The following is a 22,525-nucleotide window of genomic DNA, read 5'->3' as shown; positions in this document are numbered from 1 at the left end:
CTGAAATTAAGGTAGACATACTTCTTTTTTCTATTATTCTAATAAACATTTTAGTGAAGGAGGAGAAAGAGGCGCCATGATAGAACAGGCCGCCATAGTGGACCAAAAATATTGTTAATTCAAGCGCCGGTGGGACGTCTTCGCTGGGTGGTGTGGTCGCTGGGGTCGTCCTCAACATTAGCCAACATTTCTGTGAACTGTATTAGGATCTGAATTATATTGGGCTCCACCAGTAATGGTGTTATTTAGGCGATGGTGTCCTTCTCTCAAGTGAAATAAGTCGGAACTCATCTTCAAAACAGACGCCATAGTGTCATTACCCGCCAGGTGTATCGAATAGGCAGATTTTACCAGTAAGTGATAAATGATTATTTTAATCAATTATCTTGGAATTTGTACCAACGGAAGGCCATATATATACACCAGAAGCCGAAGTTCTAACTCCTACTGCTTTCCAGTGGACAGTCGCCCTGTATGGCTTCATAGAACAGTCGAGGCCAATATTCACCTTATTATAACCTTCTACCTCACTCTCAGCCTTACGTTAAGGTAGACTGAACATTGAGGTGGAGTGGACTCTCTTCACATTGTCCCCTAGAGTGGTCCCCCCCCCTCCCCGGACTCATGCACACCCTCACTAAGTTGCCACATTGAAAGGTGTAATGAGAGTTGTCTGGGAAACTGCTCATCCTAATCTTAGCTTTATGCATAACTGAACGGAAATGAAAATGGTATGGGTTTCAACGGAAGGGAAGGGTTTCATGGTCCATTACACTCTGTCGTTGATGCACTACACATCAGAGTAGGAGTGAAATGATTAAGCCAAGATAACCTTTTAGGGGACATGTTTGGCTCATCTGAAAAGAGTTGCTTTGGATGTTTTAGCGGAGGAACGCTGTGAGAATGAAATTTAATGTTAAGATAGTTTATGTACCGCATTTTTTTTTTACAGCTCTGATGATGTTAAATTCGTAAGATATGAAATTATTGTATATGAAAAGTGTTTTGTATGAATTGTTGAATATTTACTACAGTGAAAAAGAATGATGCTTTTGTTCACCACATGCTTGTTTCATGTATAACCAAAACTTATGATGCATGTTTTATTCACAGTCTACAATGGCATGCATAGATGATGATTGTTCGTGGGCTCCGCCTTCCGAGGCAGAGCTTAAGGTTATCGAGGCCAGACGAGAACGCAGTAACAAGATATCTTCTATAATGGGACAGTATCTTCTAAAGGGATACAAGATGCTTGCAATAACTTGCCCCCTTTGTGAAGTAAGTATCAGTTTTGATGCAAGTCTATATAGATTATATCTAGTTTGTGGACAGAGCTATACAAGCCCAGTGTGAGATCTTTAGTTTCTCAAAAGGTATTAAATTCCATCTAACGCCAAAAGAAGTAGGGTTATCCCTGAGGATTCTTACCTTTTGTCCTGCATAAGCATTTAGGGTAGATCAGATGCTCATTCACCTGAACTTAACCTTTCAGTCATTACCCAGATGGTATGGCATCAATGCCAAGCTGATGTCAGAGCCTGCACCTCAGGTCATTCATTCTTTTTCTTGCTTGCCTGCCCTCTAGTTGTGGAGTAACTGTGAAGAATTTGAATTGGTAAATACTTTTTTAAATCATTTTGTATTATTTTAATGTCAGGAAACTTTTTTCAGTTACATTTACTAACCGCATCCTCCCATTGAGAGGATGGTTTCCCTAGCTGAGATAAATCCCCATTCGTCTCTTTGAGCAACCCGGTTTGGAAAAATTCCATTGCATTGTGATATATTCTCTCATTATTTATTGGATAAGCATTTTCATGTTACAGCAATCACTGATTGTCAGTATTTCTTGGAGAAGTGCTTTACATTTTCTGAATTTTCTCATCATGAGCTTTATAGGACGTGATGTGAATAAAGTTTCAAGAAATAAAATTCTTTTAATTCTTCTGCACTCATCTCAATTAGTGTCACTGAACTCCATCTGCTTAAGGTTACACCATGAGTGAAAAGTCACACTCGGTGAGGGTATATCACTGGGAGTACAGTCTCATCAAGAACTTTTCAGTCCAAAGGATTCTACATTTCCCTGCTACTGGAAGTAGTGCAGCATTGGGCTGCAGGAACCTGTAGAAACGATCCTGAGTAATACCAAGATTCTTTCCTAGAAGTTAGTCCTGGAGTAATTATATGTAGAGTCCATTTTCCTCCTTTTCTTGTTTTATACTCCATTTTCCTCCATGTTTTAGTGAAAAGTTCATTTTTTCCATACTTGAATAAATTTTTGCCATAGTTTTCTTGGTAGTGAACTTGTTAGTTCAAGGAAAACATGTCTACTTTGGCATATAAATTAAGCAAAATGTAAATTTCATTGGATGACATCAAAGACATTGACAAGAATATCTTAGCAGGAAGGAAATATTAGGTTTTGAGGAGGAAATAGGTGAAGGGAAAGGATTAATTAATGGCCTTGGAATCAAAGGTAGCATTAGGGTCTAAGGCGTCTACCCGGTCATAGTCATGTAACGGGCTGGAGTAGCATGGTTCACCAGTCTTGGTGTTTACTGCAGATAAGTGAAACTCCCTCTTGATTTTCCTAAACTGCTTTAAGGAAACACACGCAAGAATGAAACCACTTTATCTAGGCCCAAGCATAGTTAGGGAAAGTTGTATCTATTATATTAGTTTATGATGTTAAAAAGATTGAGAATTAGTTAACTAATGTCTGATGTTTAACCATTTTAGTGCATCTTGTTGGAGGATCGAATGAAGAACAAATATTGTGTCGGATGCTTGGAAGTGGATGCTGATACCAGGAAAGATAATCCAGGTTGGTTATTCCTTAATCTTCTCCACAGAGTAATTGCCACTTTCCTTATACATCTCTTCTTACCATATAACCTCTCACTTATCTCTGGTATAAAAGGAGTATTTCTCACTTCCTCTCAAGCCATAAACCATATCAGGGTTAACCAGCATTGTGTAGTGCATAGTATGCTCCTGTGTTACAGGCATTGACTAGGAGTAATCAGAATTAGCTCTTCAGATTTTGGCATAGTCTTGGCATAGTAACAAAGTGTTTAGGATAATTTCTTGGCTGTATTGTAATGAAGTTCATTAGTAATAAGAAAGTGCTTAAAGATATAGAAGCTACATAGTCTGCACACATCGTAGAACCTTGTATTTGTTACAATGTAGAATGGCCAAATTTTCATGAAATTTAAAACTTATTAATTCATCTCCCTCAAATTCCGAGAGTTCCTGAAGCATATTAAAAAAAAAATTTGCATTATAACTAAGATATTAAGTTTCACGAACTAATGATTGGCAGTTACACTGAAACTAAACTTAGAAACATCCCTCAGAAATGAATGACTGTTACATGTTGTAAGGGGGCTAACCTCCTTTACTTCATTACATGCTGCATATGCAACTGTTACATAATGAATTACACAGGGCTTACATATATAATCATATATCTTTTTAAATTACTCTTGTTTCATCAAATTTCATATATCTTTAATTGCTTAGCCATCTGAACCATCAGACTTGCTATTTAGCTGTCCAGAGATTCAGAGGAAAGAGCTGTAGTGGATGATATGCAAGGTTTTCACAGTAGAAGATACTGTGACCCCAACACCAATCAGATGGAATGGGCAGGAGGTCTGAGAATTGAAATATCTATAAAAGACATTAATAGAGTACTAAAGGGTTTTGACCTATACACGGCTCATGATCCAGTTGAAATTTTCCCATTTGGTCTGACCATGTGTACAGATACACTTGACTAACCACTTCAAATACTCCACCATAGCAAAAGAAAAGAAAATGAGAGACTCATTTTTTAACTTTCCATATTTCTGCATGCATGTCATTAATTCCAAATTATTATAATTTTATGTTTTATACATCATTTCCTCATGTTATTCATGGTAGTCAGGTTTTCTTGTAGCTGCAGTTTAAGGGTTAAGGCATCAGTGGAAGTAACTGTCCACTCAAGGAGAAAAACTAAGTTCCAGCCTCAAAATTTGTTACTTGTTTTAAGGTACTATTTCAGCTCACAGTGCATAGGCATTATGGCAGATCACTATAAATAGGGTTGTAGGTTTTAGTATGCATAAGAGTTTTAGGTTTCTGTGCGAGGAAAACTTAGTCATCTACGTTTTCACAGTAAGTGCTGGCTTGTTTTCAGAGTTACTAGTCATTTCCTTTCACAAGGAGATGAAAGTATTTTCTTATTGTAATGACTCAAGGATGGCACTGTGGGTCAGTTGACAATAAACCATCCATACTTAGTCCTGTGCTCCATTTCTAATCAGCAGTGAGTGAAGAGGCAGCTCGGAGAGCAGTGGAGGAGATTCAGCATAGACAGAATCCAGAGAAGGAATCATCTCCATTACCAGCAAAAGGAGTTCCTTCTTGTGAACCATCTTTGGCTGCCATCCCACAAATAGAGTCAAGTAAATGTCAGTCATTGGCTACATCTGCTACAGATACAAAGACTTTTTCTGAAAACCAGTCCGAGAAGAGGTAAATATTTGTAAATACAATAAGCTTCAGCTTATTTTCATATACTTTTATATGTAATGCTAACCAGTTACATGGAATCAGTAACACACCGCTAGGTAATTAGTAGTGGGATTAGTAAAAATAGTCCATTGCCTTTCAGGCTAACAAAATTTGCTTAGAATAGAGGATATATCTTAACATTTCAAGTATTTAATGGATTCTAGCATTACAATTTTTGATGGACTGACAGACCAGTTGGCTGTATTTCTCACGGAAGCACTGCCTCATAAGAAGTAAGGAAATTACCCTCTTTCCCAGTGATGGATCCTTTTTCTGTGACCACACAGACTTTAACACCTCTGATTGGCTCACATACATTTACAGACCCAACACTGCCTTTTATTACTATGAATTTTTCATCAATCCTTTCATTGAGTCATGCCACAATTGTGGCTGTATGATGCATGGTGCCACCATAGTGAGTCTAAACCTTTGTGTCCACATTTAAATTCTCAGCTGATGTATGATTCCACATCTTCATCTAGAGGTCATTTGGAACCAAGTAAAATGGCTGGAAAAAATATCATGCATCATAAACACCCGTGAATCATCAAAGAATTTGTAATTGCATCATTATTGCAAAAAGTGTGGTGATGGGAGTCACTGCTGTAAATAGTTATCCAGCAAAAGAAACAATTTCTCATGTATCATTGTTTATGATGTAAAATGTCATTTAGTGATGTAAATACTGCAATTTATATAAAATATAAACTTTTTTCCACAAGCGATTTACCTTTTCAGAGAGAATATGCAGTGCAAGGATAAATTTTCTTTTTTCACTCCAGGGTTGGTTCATCCTGTGAACTATGAGAGATGGTATCAAATCTCTTGGGGTTAGGAACCATTTTTGCTGAAAAAATATAAACCAGTCAACCAAATATCACATAAAACTAAAGTATTTGCAAAAGTGATCAAGAAATTCATATGATCAAAAAACTCACAAATGAAGACCAGCATGATTTTGTACTAGTAAAAGCATGCAGTCACAATTGCCTGCTTACTATGACATGTATGAAATACTTATGAGAGGGAAAAGAATGGACACTGTTTTCTATTTACTGCAAAAGCATTTGATAAGGTTAATCAAAGTAGCAGAACATATTAAAGGAAAAATAAGAAAATGGATCAGCTCCACCTATCACTGGTTTGAGAATCAGGTAAAGACTTGACGACAGTGCACCTGCATGAGATAGAGATCAAAATAAAGCAAAATAAGAAGCCGTTTATCTAAATTGACAGGTTGAATAAAGCTTCTTTTCATTTCATTCCTCAACCTGTGTATGTTCATGAGACAGTTTTGAATGGGAAGTATGCAGTGATTATTTTGTTTTCAGTAACATTTCAATGAATGTACATTGAGTGGGATTGATAATATAAGAAATTTGTTCAGTTAGTTATGCAACCCCAAGAAATCTTTAATGGGATTCCTGCAGCATCAAGGCTGCTTTGTTCTCAGTATAAGTTGTCCAGTACAACGGACCTCTGTATTCATTTCTTTTTCCTGATGGTGATACATCGTTGTCAAAGATGACTTCTCGCTTGTGTTGTACCTGTTGCAGGCATATCCTGGGAAGACTGAATGTTTGTTTTCTTTATTGTAAATATCACATTATGGAAATCAAAACTATATTTTAAGAATAGAATATATCAGTATGAAACAGAACTATGGTGATAATACATTCAGATTGAAGATACTCTCTCTATATTATGAAAATGTGTGTAATTAGGTATTTGTGTCTAGTAACATATTAATGATTAGAGGTCAGGGTGAAAAATGAAGATATGGTACAGAAGTATAAAAGGTTGCTGTTGAGGAATGAAGTTCATGAGAAGTGGAGACTATATATGAAATAATAGATTCTGAAGATAAAAGCAGCTAAGAGGAGTGCCTTACAAAGGATGATGTGAGAGGAAATGTGATCAGTCTCAAAAATGAACAAGTAAGAAATATAAGTACCAAATAATAAATAGTAAAACGTTAGGGTGAAACAGAAGGAGTCTGGATACAAAATACAGATACATATATGTAAGCACGGCAAAGCAATTGAGAAATCATTGATTAATTGACTCTGGTGATTGGTCTGTATAATTTAAAAGTAGACACTGTTGCTATAAATAAAGAGGATTAAGGCTTTTTCATATGATTGACCAAGTGTGTGTGAAAAGGATTATGAACAGTTTAATTAGAAACTGAACTTAGGAAGTGACAAGGGGTTTTCAACTTAAATATGTTCTTAAGCAGGTTGTGGATGAATCTTTTACACACTTTCTCTCATCCATATAATATATACATCTCAATAACTCGTTAACTTTATATTCCAGCCTGTCAATTCATGGTGTTACCCTGTCTGAAGATGTTACAGCTGCAGTGAACGTACTACGTGAAAAGTTGGTTTGGGCAACAAGCCAGTTACAAGCCACAACGAGTGTTCATGAAGCCCAAAACCTTGCAGGACTTATCACTGAATCTTGCAAGGCTATTACTGCTCTTCGGGATATTTAGATGTGTCCATATACCACTGTAGAGGTCTTAAAACAAATTTACTGAATGCACTACATACTGTTTATGTACCCTTGAACCTCCTTGACCTTTGGAATTTCATATCATTTGCCCCCTTGAAGATGTAGCTTTTCCTGTTGGCAACAAAATCAATAGTTTTTGACGGTATTTATTTTATCATTAAATATTTATGTTTGGTATTTGTATTTTTAATTTTTTTACCAATAACAGTATAATATGCATAATTCATTTTATTTACTATTACTTTCAGTCATTGTTAGTAACTTACTGATGATACATCAGATAAGGGGGGTTCTCAATATAGGAATTTTCAATAATTTGGGTTATGCAATACCTCCATACACTCAAATGTCAAAATACCTAGGTAGTGTGAGCTACCTAGAGGGATCAGCCTTAAAATTACACATACTGCTGTGTCAGATCTTATAACAGACATTAACAATTAACTGATAATATAGATTCAATTTGGTTAGTATAACTCAAGAGACTGCTGGATTAGTGGACAGTTGAATATGGAATAGCAAAGAATTTTAATTACCTGATTTTATGGTATTTTTTAAAGCTAATCAGCAATGCCCCAGAGGAAATTTTGATGAAAAGGCATGGCTAACAAGTGGTGCTCGCAACATCTTTCAGCTGCAGTATTAAAGTCATCCATTTTAGGTACATTTGGGATTGACTTAGCGTGTAATGGATATTTCTTGTGACTGCAAGGTGTGATCCTGCTGGCTTTGTGGAAAATTGATACATATATTCCATGTGTTATGCAGTAACAAAAGTGATGTGTACCATAACTATACCAATGAGTGATGATATATTTCATTCACCAGCAAAAGAGCTCCTCAAAGAAATTTAACAACCCATGACGTGTCTGTCAGGTAAGTCAATCCTATCCACATCCAGGGCCCACAGACCTTTCCATGGTTTATCCTGGAAAGTTCACTACCCTTGTTCAGTCCATTGACCCCAGTATACCACATCACTCCAATTCACTATTCCGTGCTCACCTTTCATCCTCCTGTGTGTTCAGGCCCGATCACACAAAATCTTTTTCTTTCCATCCTTCCATCTCCAGTCTGGTCACCCCATTCTTTTTGTTCCCTCCATCTATGACACATATATCCTCTTTGTCAGCATTTCCTCACTCATTCTCTCCATATGCCAAAACCATTTCAAAACACCCTCTTCTGATCTCTCAACCACACTCTTTTTAATACCACAATTCTCTTACCCTTACATTACTTACTCAGTCAAACCACCTCACACCACATATTGTCCTCAAACATTTCATTTCCAACACATCTACTCTCCTCTGCCCTACTGGATTGGAATAAAAGTACTTTGAACTTTCGTTATTTTTATTATGAATCATCTAAATACAGATTACCAAAGGAAAAATAAAAAAAAAAATAATATTTTTTTTCATATATGCAAGAGATACCTGAAGAATTTTTTCCAGATATTCACTCATACATATAATGGGTGAGTAAGACCTCATTATGCCTTTATCAAATTTAAAGCTACCATGGGAAAAAAGTGAAAAAATTACTTTCCCAATAATGAAATACCCCCAAATAAAAAAATCTGTGCCTCAAATTTGTTGAACTATATTCCTCTTTTATATTTCTATTTTTTTTTCTTTTGTCAGCCTGATTAAAATATTCACTTTGAAATTGTCGATATATCAGAAAATATTTAAGTGATCAAGACAAAACATTTAAAAGTAGCTGGACATATTGATTTCAGTGACTGGATTCTCTTGCAAAGCAAAAACATCAGTATGCATTTCAAAATCAGAGATTTTGAAGAACCTAAACATTACCAATAATGCATGAATACTATGGCAGGCAAAACACTTGGAAAATGTTTTGTTGAAACCATTACTTGGTCAACAAATTCTGAAGGAAAAACCTTACAGCAACAATGAAGGGTTACATAATATACTGAACTATACTAAAAAAAGTCTGATAATTATGAAAAAGAACCTAAAATGACTAATGTTATAAGATGTGATGTGCTGCTAATTCACATAACCAAACTGTTACATACAACCAATTTCTTGATGCCTAAGATAATGCAAGAGAAACCCACATGTTATTGTGAGCCCAAAATATTAGTACAAGAGCAGCATCCATTCTGCTGTTTCAAACTGGCTTCCAAATTTCATGGAAGTATATGACAAATGGACGTAGATGCATCCAAAACTAGGAATCAACTCGCATTCTCACACTGGTTTTGTACTGTTCCTCCCAGGGACATTGTTAACTCCCAGCAGTCACCGATTTCCACTTGTGTAACTGACAGTAATGGTACATAGTACATATTGTGCTATGGCTGAGGAAAAAATACCTTATACGCAGTATTATAGACTTTTTAACTTTACTGGTATCATACTTTAGGTTCAGCTTAAATCTATGGTATACTTTCATTTTCATTTAATACAATTAAAATAATATCAATGTGCAGTGTACAAGTATTATTTTTCATACTTTTGTGACTTTCATTTTTATGGTTATAAAGTCAAGCCAGCATACTGGAAAAAATCCAAAATAAAATACTCATGACTGGTCTGACACTGTCCCTGCCTTTCTTTTCTCCTGCAATTCTTACACATGGAAGAAATCCGCCAGTTCTTTAGAATTCATACACTTCATCAACTTCCAAATGCTTTTAACCTTCTATCAACATTCCTCCTTTAGTTTGCCTTTGCAGCTTGACGCCGCAGAAGAATATAAATTTTTTCCTTTATCCAATCTTTATTGTAGGGTGCATAGGTGTTGGTGCTTTTTTGGTACCTGTTTAGAAGAGAGTTTATATATACATGAGCAACATGAACAATGATAATTGAAGAACATGAATTTCGCAACCACTAATAATTATATTCAAATCCTATAATTACACCAGGACTAATCTCTATACAAAAGTCCTGGTGTTACCCAGGACCTCTTTCTAAAGGCTCCTGCAGCCAAAGCAGCACGGAAATGTTAACTTCTTTAAAGCGAGTTCTTTGACAAGACTGTACTCCCAATGATAAAGGCTTGCCAAAGGTGACTTTTCATATGTAGTGTAACATCTTGCAGGCAGTGCTTAATACCACCATTCTCTATCCATTCATCTCTACATAATAAATATAGTGTAAACATGCATTTTTCACACAGATGTATGATATTCAATAAGAAGGACTCAAATTGCTGCTGCTAATGTGGAAACTGGGTATGTTAACCACCAGGCTCTTGTGCCTCAGAAAGAGGAATCACTAACTGGTTAATTTTAATACTGCTAAAATGTAACTTCTCCTACAACCTCTTTCCAAGAGCTGTCATTTCCTTATGTTCAGTAAGTGAACACTATAATAAGAATGGAAGAGCCAGATCCTACACTCTATCCTGAAAATTTCATAAAAACAGCATCACTAACTCTGCTTCTTAAAAGCTAAATATGTTGGAAAGATGCCATAATAATTTTTTCTTGAGAGCAGCTATTACATATCAACAAGCGCCTATTCAACCTAATATGGAATACTGCTCACACCTCTTTACTAACACGAGTAGAATCAAAAACCTCCCACTCAATTAATTCTCTTGGCATCACCACTCTTAACCATCCCTTTATATACACTGTGATGCCACTACTTTCTCAGCCACTTCCCAAAATTTCTACATGGAGCTTGGCCTGGCATATACCCACCACAAACTTCAGGGTCTTTCACATCCACAGCTTGGGTTTAGCCCAAACTGCTGAAGTGGATCATTGGTTGACCTGGCTATTGGAACCTGTGGTAGCAGGCCCATGTATCCACCACAGCCTGGCTGGTATGGTACACTTCACTACCCCTTAAATCCTCTTGAAGGTATTCATAAGACAATGAAAAAAAATACAACATAAGTATATTATGTCCACTTATTTCACCTATGTAATGTGTAAAAAGTTTTGTAGAAGTAAGGCCTGGGTATCAAGAGGTTGCGACTTCATATGCTTGTCATTTATTTTACCTGCACACAAAAAAATTATTACTGATTATCATCATGTTCTGCCTTATGTGATAAATCTTGTTGTAATCAATACAAATCATTGATAATTTTCTCAAAAGCAATTATAAGTTTGTAAAATTTCCAGCCACACCACTCAGATGCAGTGTTGTAAAGGTCAGGCTAGTGCTGACATTAATGCCTCCACTTGTGCATGAAATATTGTCGCCTCATCTCGGTCTACTTTCAATGCTGGAGGAGGCAGCGTCCATAAAATCACTCTCCATATGATCTGAGGACATCATGATTGCTAAGTAATTCTGTATCATCTGCTTCATCATCTAAATCCATCTAAAACAGTTCATTTTCCTTTCGAGAAACTTGAAGAGAATGTGCTGTTATGAACATGGCAGGATGATGACTGACTGGGGATAAATTATCACACACTGCCAGCACACAAACCACCCAGGCTCATTCGGTGGTCTTCAAATTGAGACACGCAAAAATGCATAAATTTCCATCTGAAGTAATTGTCTGGATTGGCTCAGGGGTGAAGACTCATCTTGGTCCTTCTTAAATTTCTCCAATGTACATCCCAAAGTGTTATAAGTGGAGGGAGTACCTAACACAGGTATGCCCTAATTTATGAAGCTTACAAACCAAAAATCCAAAGTTACAATTTTCTTTTCATTATTCTAAAAAAACTTTATGAATCGGAAGGTGCTGACACAAGTATCTCAGGACTTCTTGTGCCAGACTTGGTCAGTATATAATACAGGCAGTACCTGTTTGCCATTGTTAATTTGTACCATAAGAAAAATGACATGAAACAAAGCCAAAATCCCACAGACCCAATGTTATAAGTGTTTTGATAGAAAGCAACAACTGTGGTATCTCTACATAAGCTTACAGCTACTCACATCATTTAAAGATAACTCTATGCATAAGAACTCTGCACCAAAATTTGTGTGTATACAAACAGGACACTGTTGTTCAACTAGTCACTTTTGCCACATCACAGAATATGGTTATTTTGAGGGCAACCTACAATACTTCTTTAGGAACAACAATAACATTATAAAAACAATTAACATGGGTTGCATTGTACATGTCTACCTGAACTTTTAACCCCAAATTTCAGGATTAAATCTATACTTGCTGTTTAAGCTGACCCCTCAAATAAACACTAAATAAGGCACTCTACTGATTATGTACCTTACTTCAACATACACGAGAATTGTTTCAATCAACTTGAACAAAAACATATGATTGCAGTCAAGAATTTTCACAATTTCATAACTGTTGTGGATATTCTAACTTGACCAAATCCGTTAAGCTTTGACAGGAAATCTCTCATCACCATGTCTCACCAAAGAATTTCTGCTTATGATTCTTTCTTGAGTGGGAGAAGTATAAAAGAAAGAGACAGGAGGTCAAGAGAAAGGTGCAAGAGGTGAAAAAAAGGGCAAATGAGAGTTGGGGTGAGAGAATATCATTAAATTTTAGGGAGAATAAAAAGATGTTCTGGAAGGAGGTAAATAGGGTGCGTAAGACAAGGGAGCAAATGGGAACTTCAGTGAAGGGCGTAAATGGGGAGGTGATAACAAGTAGCGGTGATGTGAGAAGGAGATGGAATGAGTATTTTGAAGGTTTGTTGAATGTGTCTGATGACAGAGTGGCAGATATAGGGTGTTTTGGTCGAGGTGGTGTGCAAAGTGAGAGGGTTAGGGAAAATGATTTGGTAAACAGAGAAGAGGTAGTAAAAGCTTTGCGGAAGATGAAAGCCGGCAAGGCAGCAGGTTTGGATGGTATTGCAGTGGAATTTATTAAGAAAGGGGGTGACTGTATTGTTGACTGGTTGGTAAGGTTATTTAATGTATGTATGACTCATGGTGAGGTGCCTGAGGATTGGCGGAATGCGTGCATAGTGCCATTGTACAAAGGCAAAGGGGATAAGAGTGAGTGCTCAAATTACAGAGGTATAAGTTTGTTGAGTATTCCTGGTAAATTATATGGGAGGGTATTGATTGAGAGGGTGAAGGCATGTACAGAGCATCAGATTGGGGAAGAGCAGTGCGGTTTCAGAAGTGGTAGAGGATGTGTGGATCAGGTGTTTGGTTTGAAGAATGTATGTGAGAAATACTTAGAAAAGCAAATGGATTTGTATGTAGCATTTCTGGATCTGGAGAAGGCATATGATAGAGTTGATAGAGATGCTCTGTGGAAGGTATTAAGAATATATGGTGTGGGAGGCAAGTTGTTAGAAGCAGTGAAAAGTTTTTATCGAGGATGTAAGGCATGTGTACGTGTAGGAAGAGAGGAAAGTGATTGGTTCTCAGTGAATGTAGGTTTGCGGCAGGGGTGTGTGATGTCTCCATGGTTGTTTAATTTGTTTATGGATGGGGTTGTAAGGGAGGTAAATGCAAGAGTCCTGGAAAGAGGGGCAAGTATGAAGTCTGTTGGGGATGAGAGAGCTTGGGAAGTGAGTCAGTTGTTGTTCGCTGATGATACAGCGCTGGTGGCTGATTCATGTGAGAAACTGCAGAAGCTGGTGACTGAGTTTGGTAAAGTGTGTGGAAGAAGAAAGTTGAGAGTAAATGTGAATAAGAGCAAGGTTATTACGTACAGTAGGGGTGAGGGTCAAGTCAATTGGGAGGTGAGTTTGAATGGAGAAAAACTGGAGGAAGTGAAGTGTTTTAGATATCTGGGAGTGGATCTGTCAGCGGATGGAACCATGGAAGCGGAAGTGGATCATAGGGTGGGGGAGGGGGCGAAAATTTTGGGAGCCTTGAAAAATGTGTGGAAGTCGAGAACATTATCTCGGAAAAAATGGGTATGTTTGAGGGAATAGTGGTTCCAACAATGTTGTATGGTTGCGAGGCGTGGGCTATGGATAGAGATGTGCGCAGGAGGATGGATGTGCTGGAAATGAGATGTTTGAGGACAATGTGTGGTGTGAGGTGGTTTGATCGAGTAAGTAACGTAAGGGTGAGAGAGATGTGTGGAAATAAAAAGAGCGTGGTTGAGAGAGCAGAAGAGGGTGTTTTGAAATGGTTTGGGCACATGGAGAGAATGAGTGAGGAGAGATTGACCAAGAGGATATATGTGTCGGAGGTGGAGGGAACGAGGAGAAGAGGGAGACCAAATTGGAGGTGGAAAGATGGAGTGAAAAAGATTTTGTGTGATCGGGGCCTGAACATGCAGGAGGGTGAAAGGAGGGCAAGAAATAGAGTGAATTGGAGTCATGTGGTATACAGGGGTTGACGTGCTGTCAGTGGATTGAAGCAAGGCATGTGAAGCGTCTGGGGTAAACCATGGAAAGCTGTGTAGGTATGTATATTTGCGTGTGTGGATGTGTGTATATACATGTGTATGGGGGGGGGGTTGGGCCATTTCTTTCGTCTGTTTCCTTGCGCTACCTCGCAAACGCGGGAGACAGCGACAAAGTATAAAAAAAAAAAAAAAAAAAAGATTCTTTCCAGTGACTCTATTTGATCTATTCAATCATTTTTATGTGACTGGAAGCCATAATGAGCATTAAATAAAACAAAATACTTATAATTCCTTAATAACACAAGGCTTTAACCCATGCATCATCAAAACGAACAAGATGGCTGCCATGCGGGTGCAGAAAGCACCCGGATTTGTGACTGGCAATACTGTCAATTAAACCAAAATTTTGCAGGCTCTCCAGTGAACATATGAATGACTCATATAATCACTGATTGCACCAAAAACTCTCATGAATAATGCTCTGAAGAATTATGTATCACTTCAAGACGTATTAAGTTTTTCACAGGAACATAGCTTATGATCCCAAATTGCCCACAGTTACCTGCTTCTTTAAATACTGAATGCCCCAGATTGCCTGTAGTTACCTGCTTCACTCACTTTATCATATTTTTTGGCCTTTATTTCTAGCTTTACAACTACACTACATACATGACAAAGAAGTTAGAACAAGATGCCGAATTCTTTTACATATCTAACAAACAAGTACATAGTAAACTGTAGATAAAACTAAAGACTCCTTCATCCCTACCATAACTTTATGTGTAACTGGACATAGTGCAACATCCAACTTTTGCACAACTACAAATCAGTGCCTTTCTGAACTACATTCCTCATAACTGGCATCATAACCATGAGATTTACATACAAAGATGGTACAATAAATGTCTACAAGTTGTAATCGTACGATCTGATAATGAATCTGTCCATCATATGGCACAAGCATATTCATCTACATGTCCAAATGTAAGTGTTCATTTCCAATAAGATTAGCACTAGAATATCAATGAATATAGCAAGCATATTTAGCCAGTTCTAAACATCAACTAAACCAACATTTTGCCAATCTGCTGATACTTACACTAAGCAGGACAGGTCAGCCAACTGATCAATAAAATCAAAAAGCTGAGATATGTCGTATGTAATGCTGGGTGTATTGGGGTTCATCCTCTTGAGGTGCTCCTCGTAGATTTTACACACACCTGCTTAGGAGTTGGGGCAGTAAAACACTGTTAATATGGCAGAGCACAAATACATCATTAGGGTAATACATTAAACCTCCCAATTCATAAAAGTTAGTCTAAGTTAGTTTAAGAACACTTCTGGTATGGAATGATAAACACACAAAAGATCGTGAGTATGTGTACGAATGATGCACTAGCAATTCCAAAGAGTGAAGCATTTACCTAGAGTCATGAATTACAATAAATAATATTCCTCCCATAATGGACCTTGCTAATGAGGGTGATATTCATGATTTCTTCTTCAAACCACAAGTATGCCACACAAGCACATAAAATGGTGTTTTATCTCCTCAATTTAAGCAGTGTGCGCTGAACTGGTACACTAGTAAAAACTATACAAAACTTGGAAGATATATAGACTGAACTGTGACTGTAAACAGAAAAAGTCCTACTGTAAGTGGCTTTTAGGGAATGCAAACTCATCTCATCTACCTCGACTGAAAGGTAAATTACATGCTCTGTTTTATCATGCTGTTCCATTTTCCTTCAAGGAAGACTCCAGTGATTACCATAAATTTTCCTTAAAAAAATCACCACAACAATCTATACCTCTGATTCTTCCAATTTCAATGCAATGTTATTGCTGTTCTCATTTTTTCTTTCATAATTTCTTCTTCAAAGTCATACCCATTCCAAACTCTCTTAACCTCTAGTCTTAATAGACCTATATCAGTCTGTATATCTCATAACATCATATGATCTCTGACCAGTTTTTCAACAACTCCACTTCCATCACTCAATCTTTTTTTTTTCCCCAATCCTATAAACTTGTTTATCAAACATAAAAAACACAGATCATCAAAATTACACATAGATCAACACTGACGAAAATAGTGAACTAAGTACATTTTCATGGTTAAGATATTTCTGCTATTGAACAACACATGTCCAGTGATAATTAAAAGATATACTATGGTCTAATGACAGCATAAATATAAACAGAGTATTCTGATGGGATTCATTCATTTCTGAGTATAAAACTCTGTGGTAAATAACGATCAGCAACAATCTGATGTCACTCCTAGTATGCAAAACATGAAAATAAATATGTGGAAGAACCTAAAGTTAATTATTACAATAAGAATAATATGAAATTCTAAGCTAGGATTAAGGGATTCAAGAGAAAATTATCTACTTTCCTATACCACATAAACCAAATGATTACATTTCTAATGGCTACCTAAATACAAAACCAAATGAGACATGCAAAGGATCATCTGGTAAGTAGGTTGAAATCACACCTAAAGAAAAACTATTTTAATTCTCAAAGGGTCATCTGGTAAGCTGGTTGAAAACACACCTATAGAAAAACTATTGTAATTCACTGGCTTAACATTTAAGAGGGAATGCTACTGACATCTACCTTGTAGGCTGAAATGATCAGGATGTTAATGTTGTAAGGAATAAAGCAGCATACATCAAGATAGAACATTCTAGATATCTATCATACATTAAATAAGTGAGAATACAAAAGAAATGGATAAAAAAAAATTATGGTACAGGTAGAATATCAAAAATCCCAAGATTTTGATAAGCAGAAACTTCCAAAGTCTACAACTAAGGCCATTCAAGATTACTGCAAACTTGAGCCATAAGTTCTAGAAAATAATTTCAGTAAATCCTCCTCTCCCATTCTTAATTTTCCAAAAGACGGAACAGAGAAGGGGGCCAACGAACATATTCCCTCTAAGGCTCAATCCTCTATTCTTTATGCTACCTTACTGACATGGGAAATGGTGAATACGTATAAAAAAATTTTTAAAGACATTTAATGACAAAACAACAATCAGAACCCATAGCATATATGAAAAACTACATTAAAGTTACAATATGTTTAGACCACAATCAGTGACCCATTAAAATCAAATATTGGCGAGCTGTTTAACCCCAAAGAGTATGGGCTTTTGATATCCTACTTGTATAACTTAAATAAACAATGAAAAAATTAGAGATTTTTGAAGAGATTGGGTAAAGTGGTGGAAAAAAAAAGCTCGAGGACTCCTTATCCTGTCCAGGGAGAGTACTCTACTGAAATATGAATAGAAGAACTGACACAGCCTCTGCTCAAGCACAAAGGAATAAGACTGAATGATATACCATTAAATGTCCTTTCTATATATAATATGGCAGAAAATTAATGATGGAAGTGGTACCAATAGACTCCTTACACTTTACAATGATGATATGGAACTGCTTTACCCCCACGTTTTCTTTGTTTCAAAATCCTGGTCACTTTGTGTGGCCTTAACCATGGGAGAGTGAGAAGAGCAATGGGTAGGGGATACCACAAGTTGACATTAAGCAAGGGTCACCAGGTCTGAACAACACGTGATCAAGTATAAATGAATATCGATGGGTAAAGAGGGCTGGCATCACCTCACCCTCAATGCTGTAAAGTCATAAAATGGAATACAAAGGAATTCAAAGAGCAACAGACCATGGGGTCCTTTCAGGGGTATTTGTGACAGTGAAAGATACCAGAAACAGATTAGCATGGTAACAGTAGATACACTTCCAGGAATAGGGCTGGGCAGGTTGCTAAATGGGCATGTGGCATCTTAATATGTTTTATCACAGTCAAAGCAGATGAATTCCCATGGATACACCTCACTACAGATGGAACCAGCATTTCAACCCCAACCAAGTTCACTTAGCTGCCCACAAGGGTCGTTTGTAGGTGAGAAACTATCTTACTGACACATATGAATCTAACTAGAGCAAAAGAGTCTGACTAATGGAAAAATGTCCATGGGGGAGAATTTGTCTTACAAGCACAATCTAAATACAGTACGAGTGTAAGTAATAACAACATGCAGAGGTTCATGTTGTTATCACAAAGTTAAACATAATTCTGACAATGTGAAGAGTTCTTACACCGGGATAATACAGCCCAGGATGATCAACCTACCTTCCATACATTCATTTACGCTCTCATAGTCAGAAAACGTTCTGGTTTCTGGTTTTGGTCCCGGCTGCACCAGCAAAATTGTGTGAGCCTGAAAAAATAAAAGATTTATTACTAAATGCAAAATGCTGTACTTCTATATTCAAACACAGTTTCTAACAAATACGGATGAGGCTATGAATAATGGGATTGAATTTAAATACATTAGAACCTTTTCATAAGCTGACAGCCCAATGTTTCACATAAAAAAAAATTGCAGCCAATCAAAGAAAAATTATTTCACTTTAATACTTCACCAGATCAGTCTCCCAACATTGATATACATTTCAAAAAGCAATATTATAAAGTGCGTGTGTTTGTCTAAGACCTGGGAGAGACATCTGGATTCCCATACTACTTTTGATTCTAGCCTGCTTAAACATGAACTTTTAAAGCCAACTGTTTGTGAAATTTTGTCTGTCAAATTTTGTGTAACTGCTATACTACTCAGCACTTAGTTAAGTAAATATAAGTATGACTACTCATTCCTACAACCCAAGATGACAGATATCCTATGGCATAATTGAATTAAGCATTTCACTTATATTTCATTTACATAACTTACAGAATCACTTCGGTGATGATGTAAATGAAAATGATGTACCTCATCATTTTCATGCACTCCTTTTGTCATTAATGGGCTATTGCACCATCTGTGTATGTAAATCAACCAACTTGCATCTACGTCATTAGCAAGTAATGATTAATGAAAAAATATAACATCTCAACAAATGTCATATAAAACAACAAAAATATCTTCAAAGGTAATAAAGACACACAGAAGAAGGTGGCCCTTCTCCTAATCTAGAATGCATTAAACTTTATGTAAATGAGCCACAGTGACACAACCACATGGAGGACAAATCAACTCCTGGCTGATTCTATTATGTTCTTTCACTTCTTGATAAAAAAAAGGTTTTAATGGTCCTTTACTACTCTGCTACCTAAGATGTACTTCAGTGTTTGGAAGACCAATGTGGAGAAAGCATTTAGGAGAAAAAGTATTTTTTTTCTTTGGTTATGGAGCTTTACTTTTGTATCAAAACACTGTTCCTCAGCCAGCCCATGTAAACATCAATGGGGGAATTTGGTTAACATAGGCTGTGTTATTTTGGTACGTTTTGGCTAAAATCGACATATCTTTGGGTTTTGCTGTACAGTCCACACCCTTCCCTTGACCTCCTCCTGCTTTCTCTTGTACATCTCCCAATCGCTTGCAATCCTTCCCCACAAATGATGCCATTATAAAGCCTTTTTCTATTTCACTAACAGTTAACCTACTTCCTCATCCCACCACTACCTCACCTTCCACAAGTTACATACTTCTCTCGCACGTATACAATGCTTCTATGTACCACCCACTCGTTGCCAACGTCTTTTCCTACAATATATAAAAATAACCTGACCTACATTTCTGAGTACCAAGATGAAGCCTGTGCAGACTGATACACAGGTAACTTTCCTCTTTCCAAAGGAGATAAGCCTTTGTTATGGTATTCAAAAGAACTTACCTAAACTTTTCCAAAAAACATAAAAAGAATTGACATATGAATATTTTTGGTGCCTTTAAAACAAAATCAAACATCTTTCATATTCATGCTATTTTGTTGTCAGACATAGATGGAACAATTCTATTTAAAGGAATGAAGCATCCAACAGGATTTACAGTCTTTTTTAGAGAAAAAAATAATTAATTGCTTCTGATGACTTCTTTTTGTGTTTGAAAAAATTTTCATGACAAGACTGATCATATGACATGTAACACTTACTATGGAAAAAATATGAAAAGATACTATACACTAATATGCTTTTAGGATAATACGGTTTTTATTAAAAGATCATGTCACATTATTTTTCAACTCTTTTTCACCAATTACTGGTTACAGAAGGGAAACTCGACTATCCCCAAAGTAATATACTCAGATATCGTGCACTAATTATGGGTCCCGTGGACAGACGACACAACATAAAACCATATGATACTTTGATGTGAATCTTCTGAGCTTTATTCAGTTGATAAAATGATTTACAAACCGAATAAATCTCAACAAAATCCTAACAAAGCATCATGTGGATACTGCAAAGGACATTACGAGTCAGTGCAGCACCTGAGCAAATTAGGTTCACTATTCCCTTGGCCGTTCCTTCTATATGCAATCTAGTGAAAGTATATCGATGGAAACGAGACCAGAAGATGCTTTACACTCTGTACACATGAGATGGTGAGGGTCTACCTCACGTTTTCCATCACTTCGAAAATCCTAGCCACTTTGTAAAGTCTTAATAACGGAGAGTAAGCAAAGCAATGGATAAAGCTCCACAAACTATAAAGAATCCACTGGTACCACTTTTGTCATATCAACTAAAACACTGATAAAATACAGTTCCCACATCTACAGTGGGAATGGTGAACAATTATCCAATACTGAAACGTGAAGGATAACTGCTGGGTAATTCCTTATTCCCAAGGCATTCCATTTCTCTCATCGAGATCATTTATTTCCAATCTGATTTTGTTTTTGGCATCGAGGCCATCCATCTCTCAATCTCCATCTTTCCATCACGTGCTTTGAAGTGAATTACCCTCAGTGTTGAGGAGTGACGGACAGACGCCAGGCCGGGGCAATCCTTCCAAACACGTCTTTCCCAATGATCAACATATATCAAATGATTTCCGTCCACCTCGCCTCGATTTTTCTCCTCATTCACTTCATCACTAGGGTTATGAGCTGCTCTTACCATTCTATAGTTACTCAATTTAATAGGACGAGCGATGGAGAACCTGGCCACACAAAACCTTCCAAAACAAGCCACAACACTGGACACCACCTTCCTTCACATCCACCACACCGCAATTTTTTGTTTGACCCAAAAATGATCCAGCATTTGGCCTCCATGAGTCCTATATCTATATCGCTATATCATATCTATGAATTAATGAATATAGATCAATATTTGCTATGGAAAGTTTGATTTATGCTATGGAAAGTTTGATGTCCGAAAATAACTACCCTAACCAAAGCTCGGGCAAATGTCTTAGAGACTTTTTGAATTAATCTAACATCAAAATGGATGGTTTTGATAATCATAAGATATATATCTTTATAATAAGTGGGTTGGGCTTATATTATCGGAGAATCGATCCTCCATTGGCAAATACTTAGCCATCACGACAGCACATTTTCTGTCGCTCGAGGTCTAAAAGAGATTGTCTAAAAATTACTTTATAGATTACTTTAAGAAAAGGATTTTTTACGTTTTTTAAAAGGAAAAAAAAAAAGACCGACTATGTTTCGTCACATAGAATTCTGCATGATATGATCCAACATAAAACGGCTTGCATGAATGAATGACCAACAATGGCGTAATATTTGTTTTCCAGTTTGGGTAGATGATGGTGATTATTTCCTCCTCCTCAATTGTGGTCTTTTATCAATGAGAGATTAGTTGTTCTTGATTGATCATTTCAGAAACATCTATTTGAGTAACTGTGATTATTTCCCCATGGAGGATAAGTCAATGCTTTGGAAGTCTTATACGGTTTATTATTTTCTGCATTTTATCTATTATTTCATAACTAGAGAATCTATGATATCACTACGGTCTACGTTCCTGATGAATCAGAAATAGGAATGAAAGGGGATATCAGGATTAATTCGTAGTTGGATTATAGCTCCGTAGTAATGAGCTATGGTGGATTGCTTAATTGGTTAATCTGTTTGGATCAAGACAGATCTTGATTTGTGAGTCATTCTTCGGGGTGAGGGTGTTAACCCTCCGTGACTATGTTCACATGATCTACCCTCTGTAGCTGTGCTAACACTATACCCTTCGTGGCTGTTAACATGATCTACCCTCTGCACTGTTAATCTGCTCTACCCACAGTAGATATATCTTCGAGCTCTACTCTCAGTAGCTTTGTTAGAGTTCAACCCTCTATGGCGGTGTTAGCGCGTTCTACCCTCCATAGCTGTGTTAGCGCGTTCTA

General features: G+C 36.9%; 2 protein-coding genes across 3 annotated transcripts; one reads left to right on the top strand and one right to left on the bottom strand.

Moving 5' to 3' along the window:
* The first annotated feature begins 158 nt into the window (after positions 1–158).
* On the top strand, positions 159–7,125 carry LOC139761176 (protein ZNRD2-like). 2 transcript variants are annotated; one of them, XM_071685159.1, is made up of 5 exons: positions 159–353; positions 1,114–1,281; positions 2,746–2,830; positions 4,320–4,530; positions 6,892–7,125. In XM_071685159.1, the coding sequence occupies exons 2-5, from the start codon at positions 1,120–1,122 to the stop codon at positions 7,070–7,072; spliced, it is 639 nt and encodes a 212-aa protein (XP_071541260.1). In that variant the 5' UTR covers positions 159–353; positions 1,114–1,119; the 3' UTR covers positions 7,073–7,125. The 2 variants fall into 2 exon arrangements, with proteins under 2 accessions (XP_071541260.1, XP_071541261.1); XM_071685160.1 differs by having other exon boundaries at positions 214–353; positions 4,323–4,530.
* A 2,524-nt stretch (positions 7,126–9,649) lies between these two features.
* On the bottom strand, positions 9,650–21,414 carry e(r) (enhancer of rudimentary). Its single transcript, XM_071685161.1, has 4 exons — positions 21,277–21,414; positions 18,502–18,589; positions 15,431–15,551; positions 9,650–9,885 (listed from the first exon to the last, which is right to left on the bottom strand). The coding sequence occupies exons 1-4, from the start codon at positions 21,277–21,279 to the stop codon at positions 9,786–9,788; spliced, it is 312 nt and encodes a 103-aa protein (XP_071541262.1). The 5' UTR covers positions 21,280–21,414; the 3' UTR covers positions 9,650–9,785.
* Between the last annotated feature and the right edge of the window lie 1,111 nt (positions 21,415–22,525).

The sequence above is a fragment of the Panulirus ornatus genome, chromosome 39, assembly GCF_036320965.1.
Source record: "Panulirus ornatus isolate Po-2019 chromosome 39, ASM3632096v1, whole genome shotgun sequence".
Lineage (NCBI taxonomy): Eukaryota > Metazoa > Arthropoda > Malacostraca > Decapoda > Palinuridae > Panulirus > Panulirus ornatus.
The sequence above is the reverse complement of the archived record's forward strand: the minus strand, read 5'-3'. Positions and strand labels throughout refer to the sequence as shown.

What these genes read in the sequence shown, in the direction of transcription:
- LOC139761176 (XM_071685159.1), top strand. Translation starts at nt 1,120, where the DNA reads ATGGCATGCATAGATGATGATTGTTCGTGGGCTCCGCCTTCCGAGGCA. An exon ending in TACCAGGAAAGATAATCCAG is followed by an intron (nt 2,831 to 4,319) that starts GTTGGTTATTCC and finishes ATTTCTAATCAG; the next exon opens with CAGTGAGTGAAGAGGCAGCT. An exon ending in GAAAACCAGTCCGAGAAGAG is followed by an intron (nt 4,531 to 6,891) that starts GTAAATATTTGT and finishes TTTATATTCCAG; the next exon opens with CCTGTCAATTCATGGTGTTA.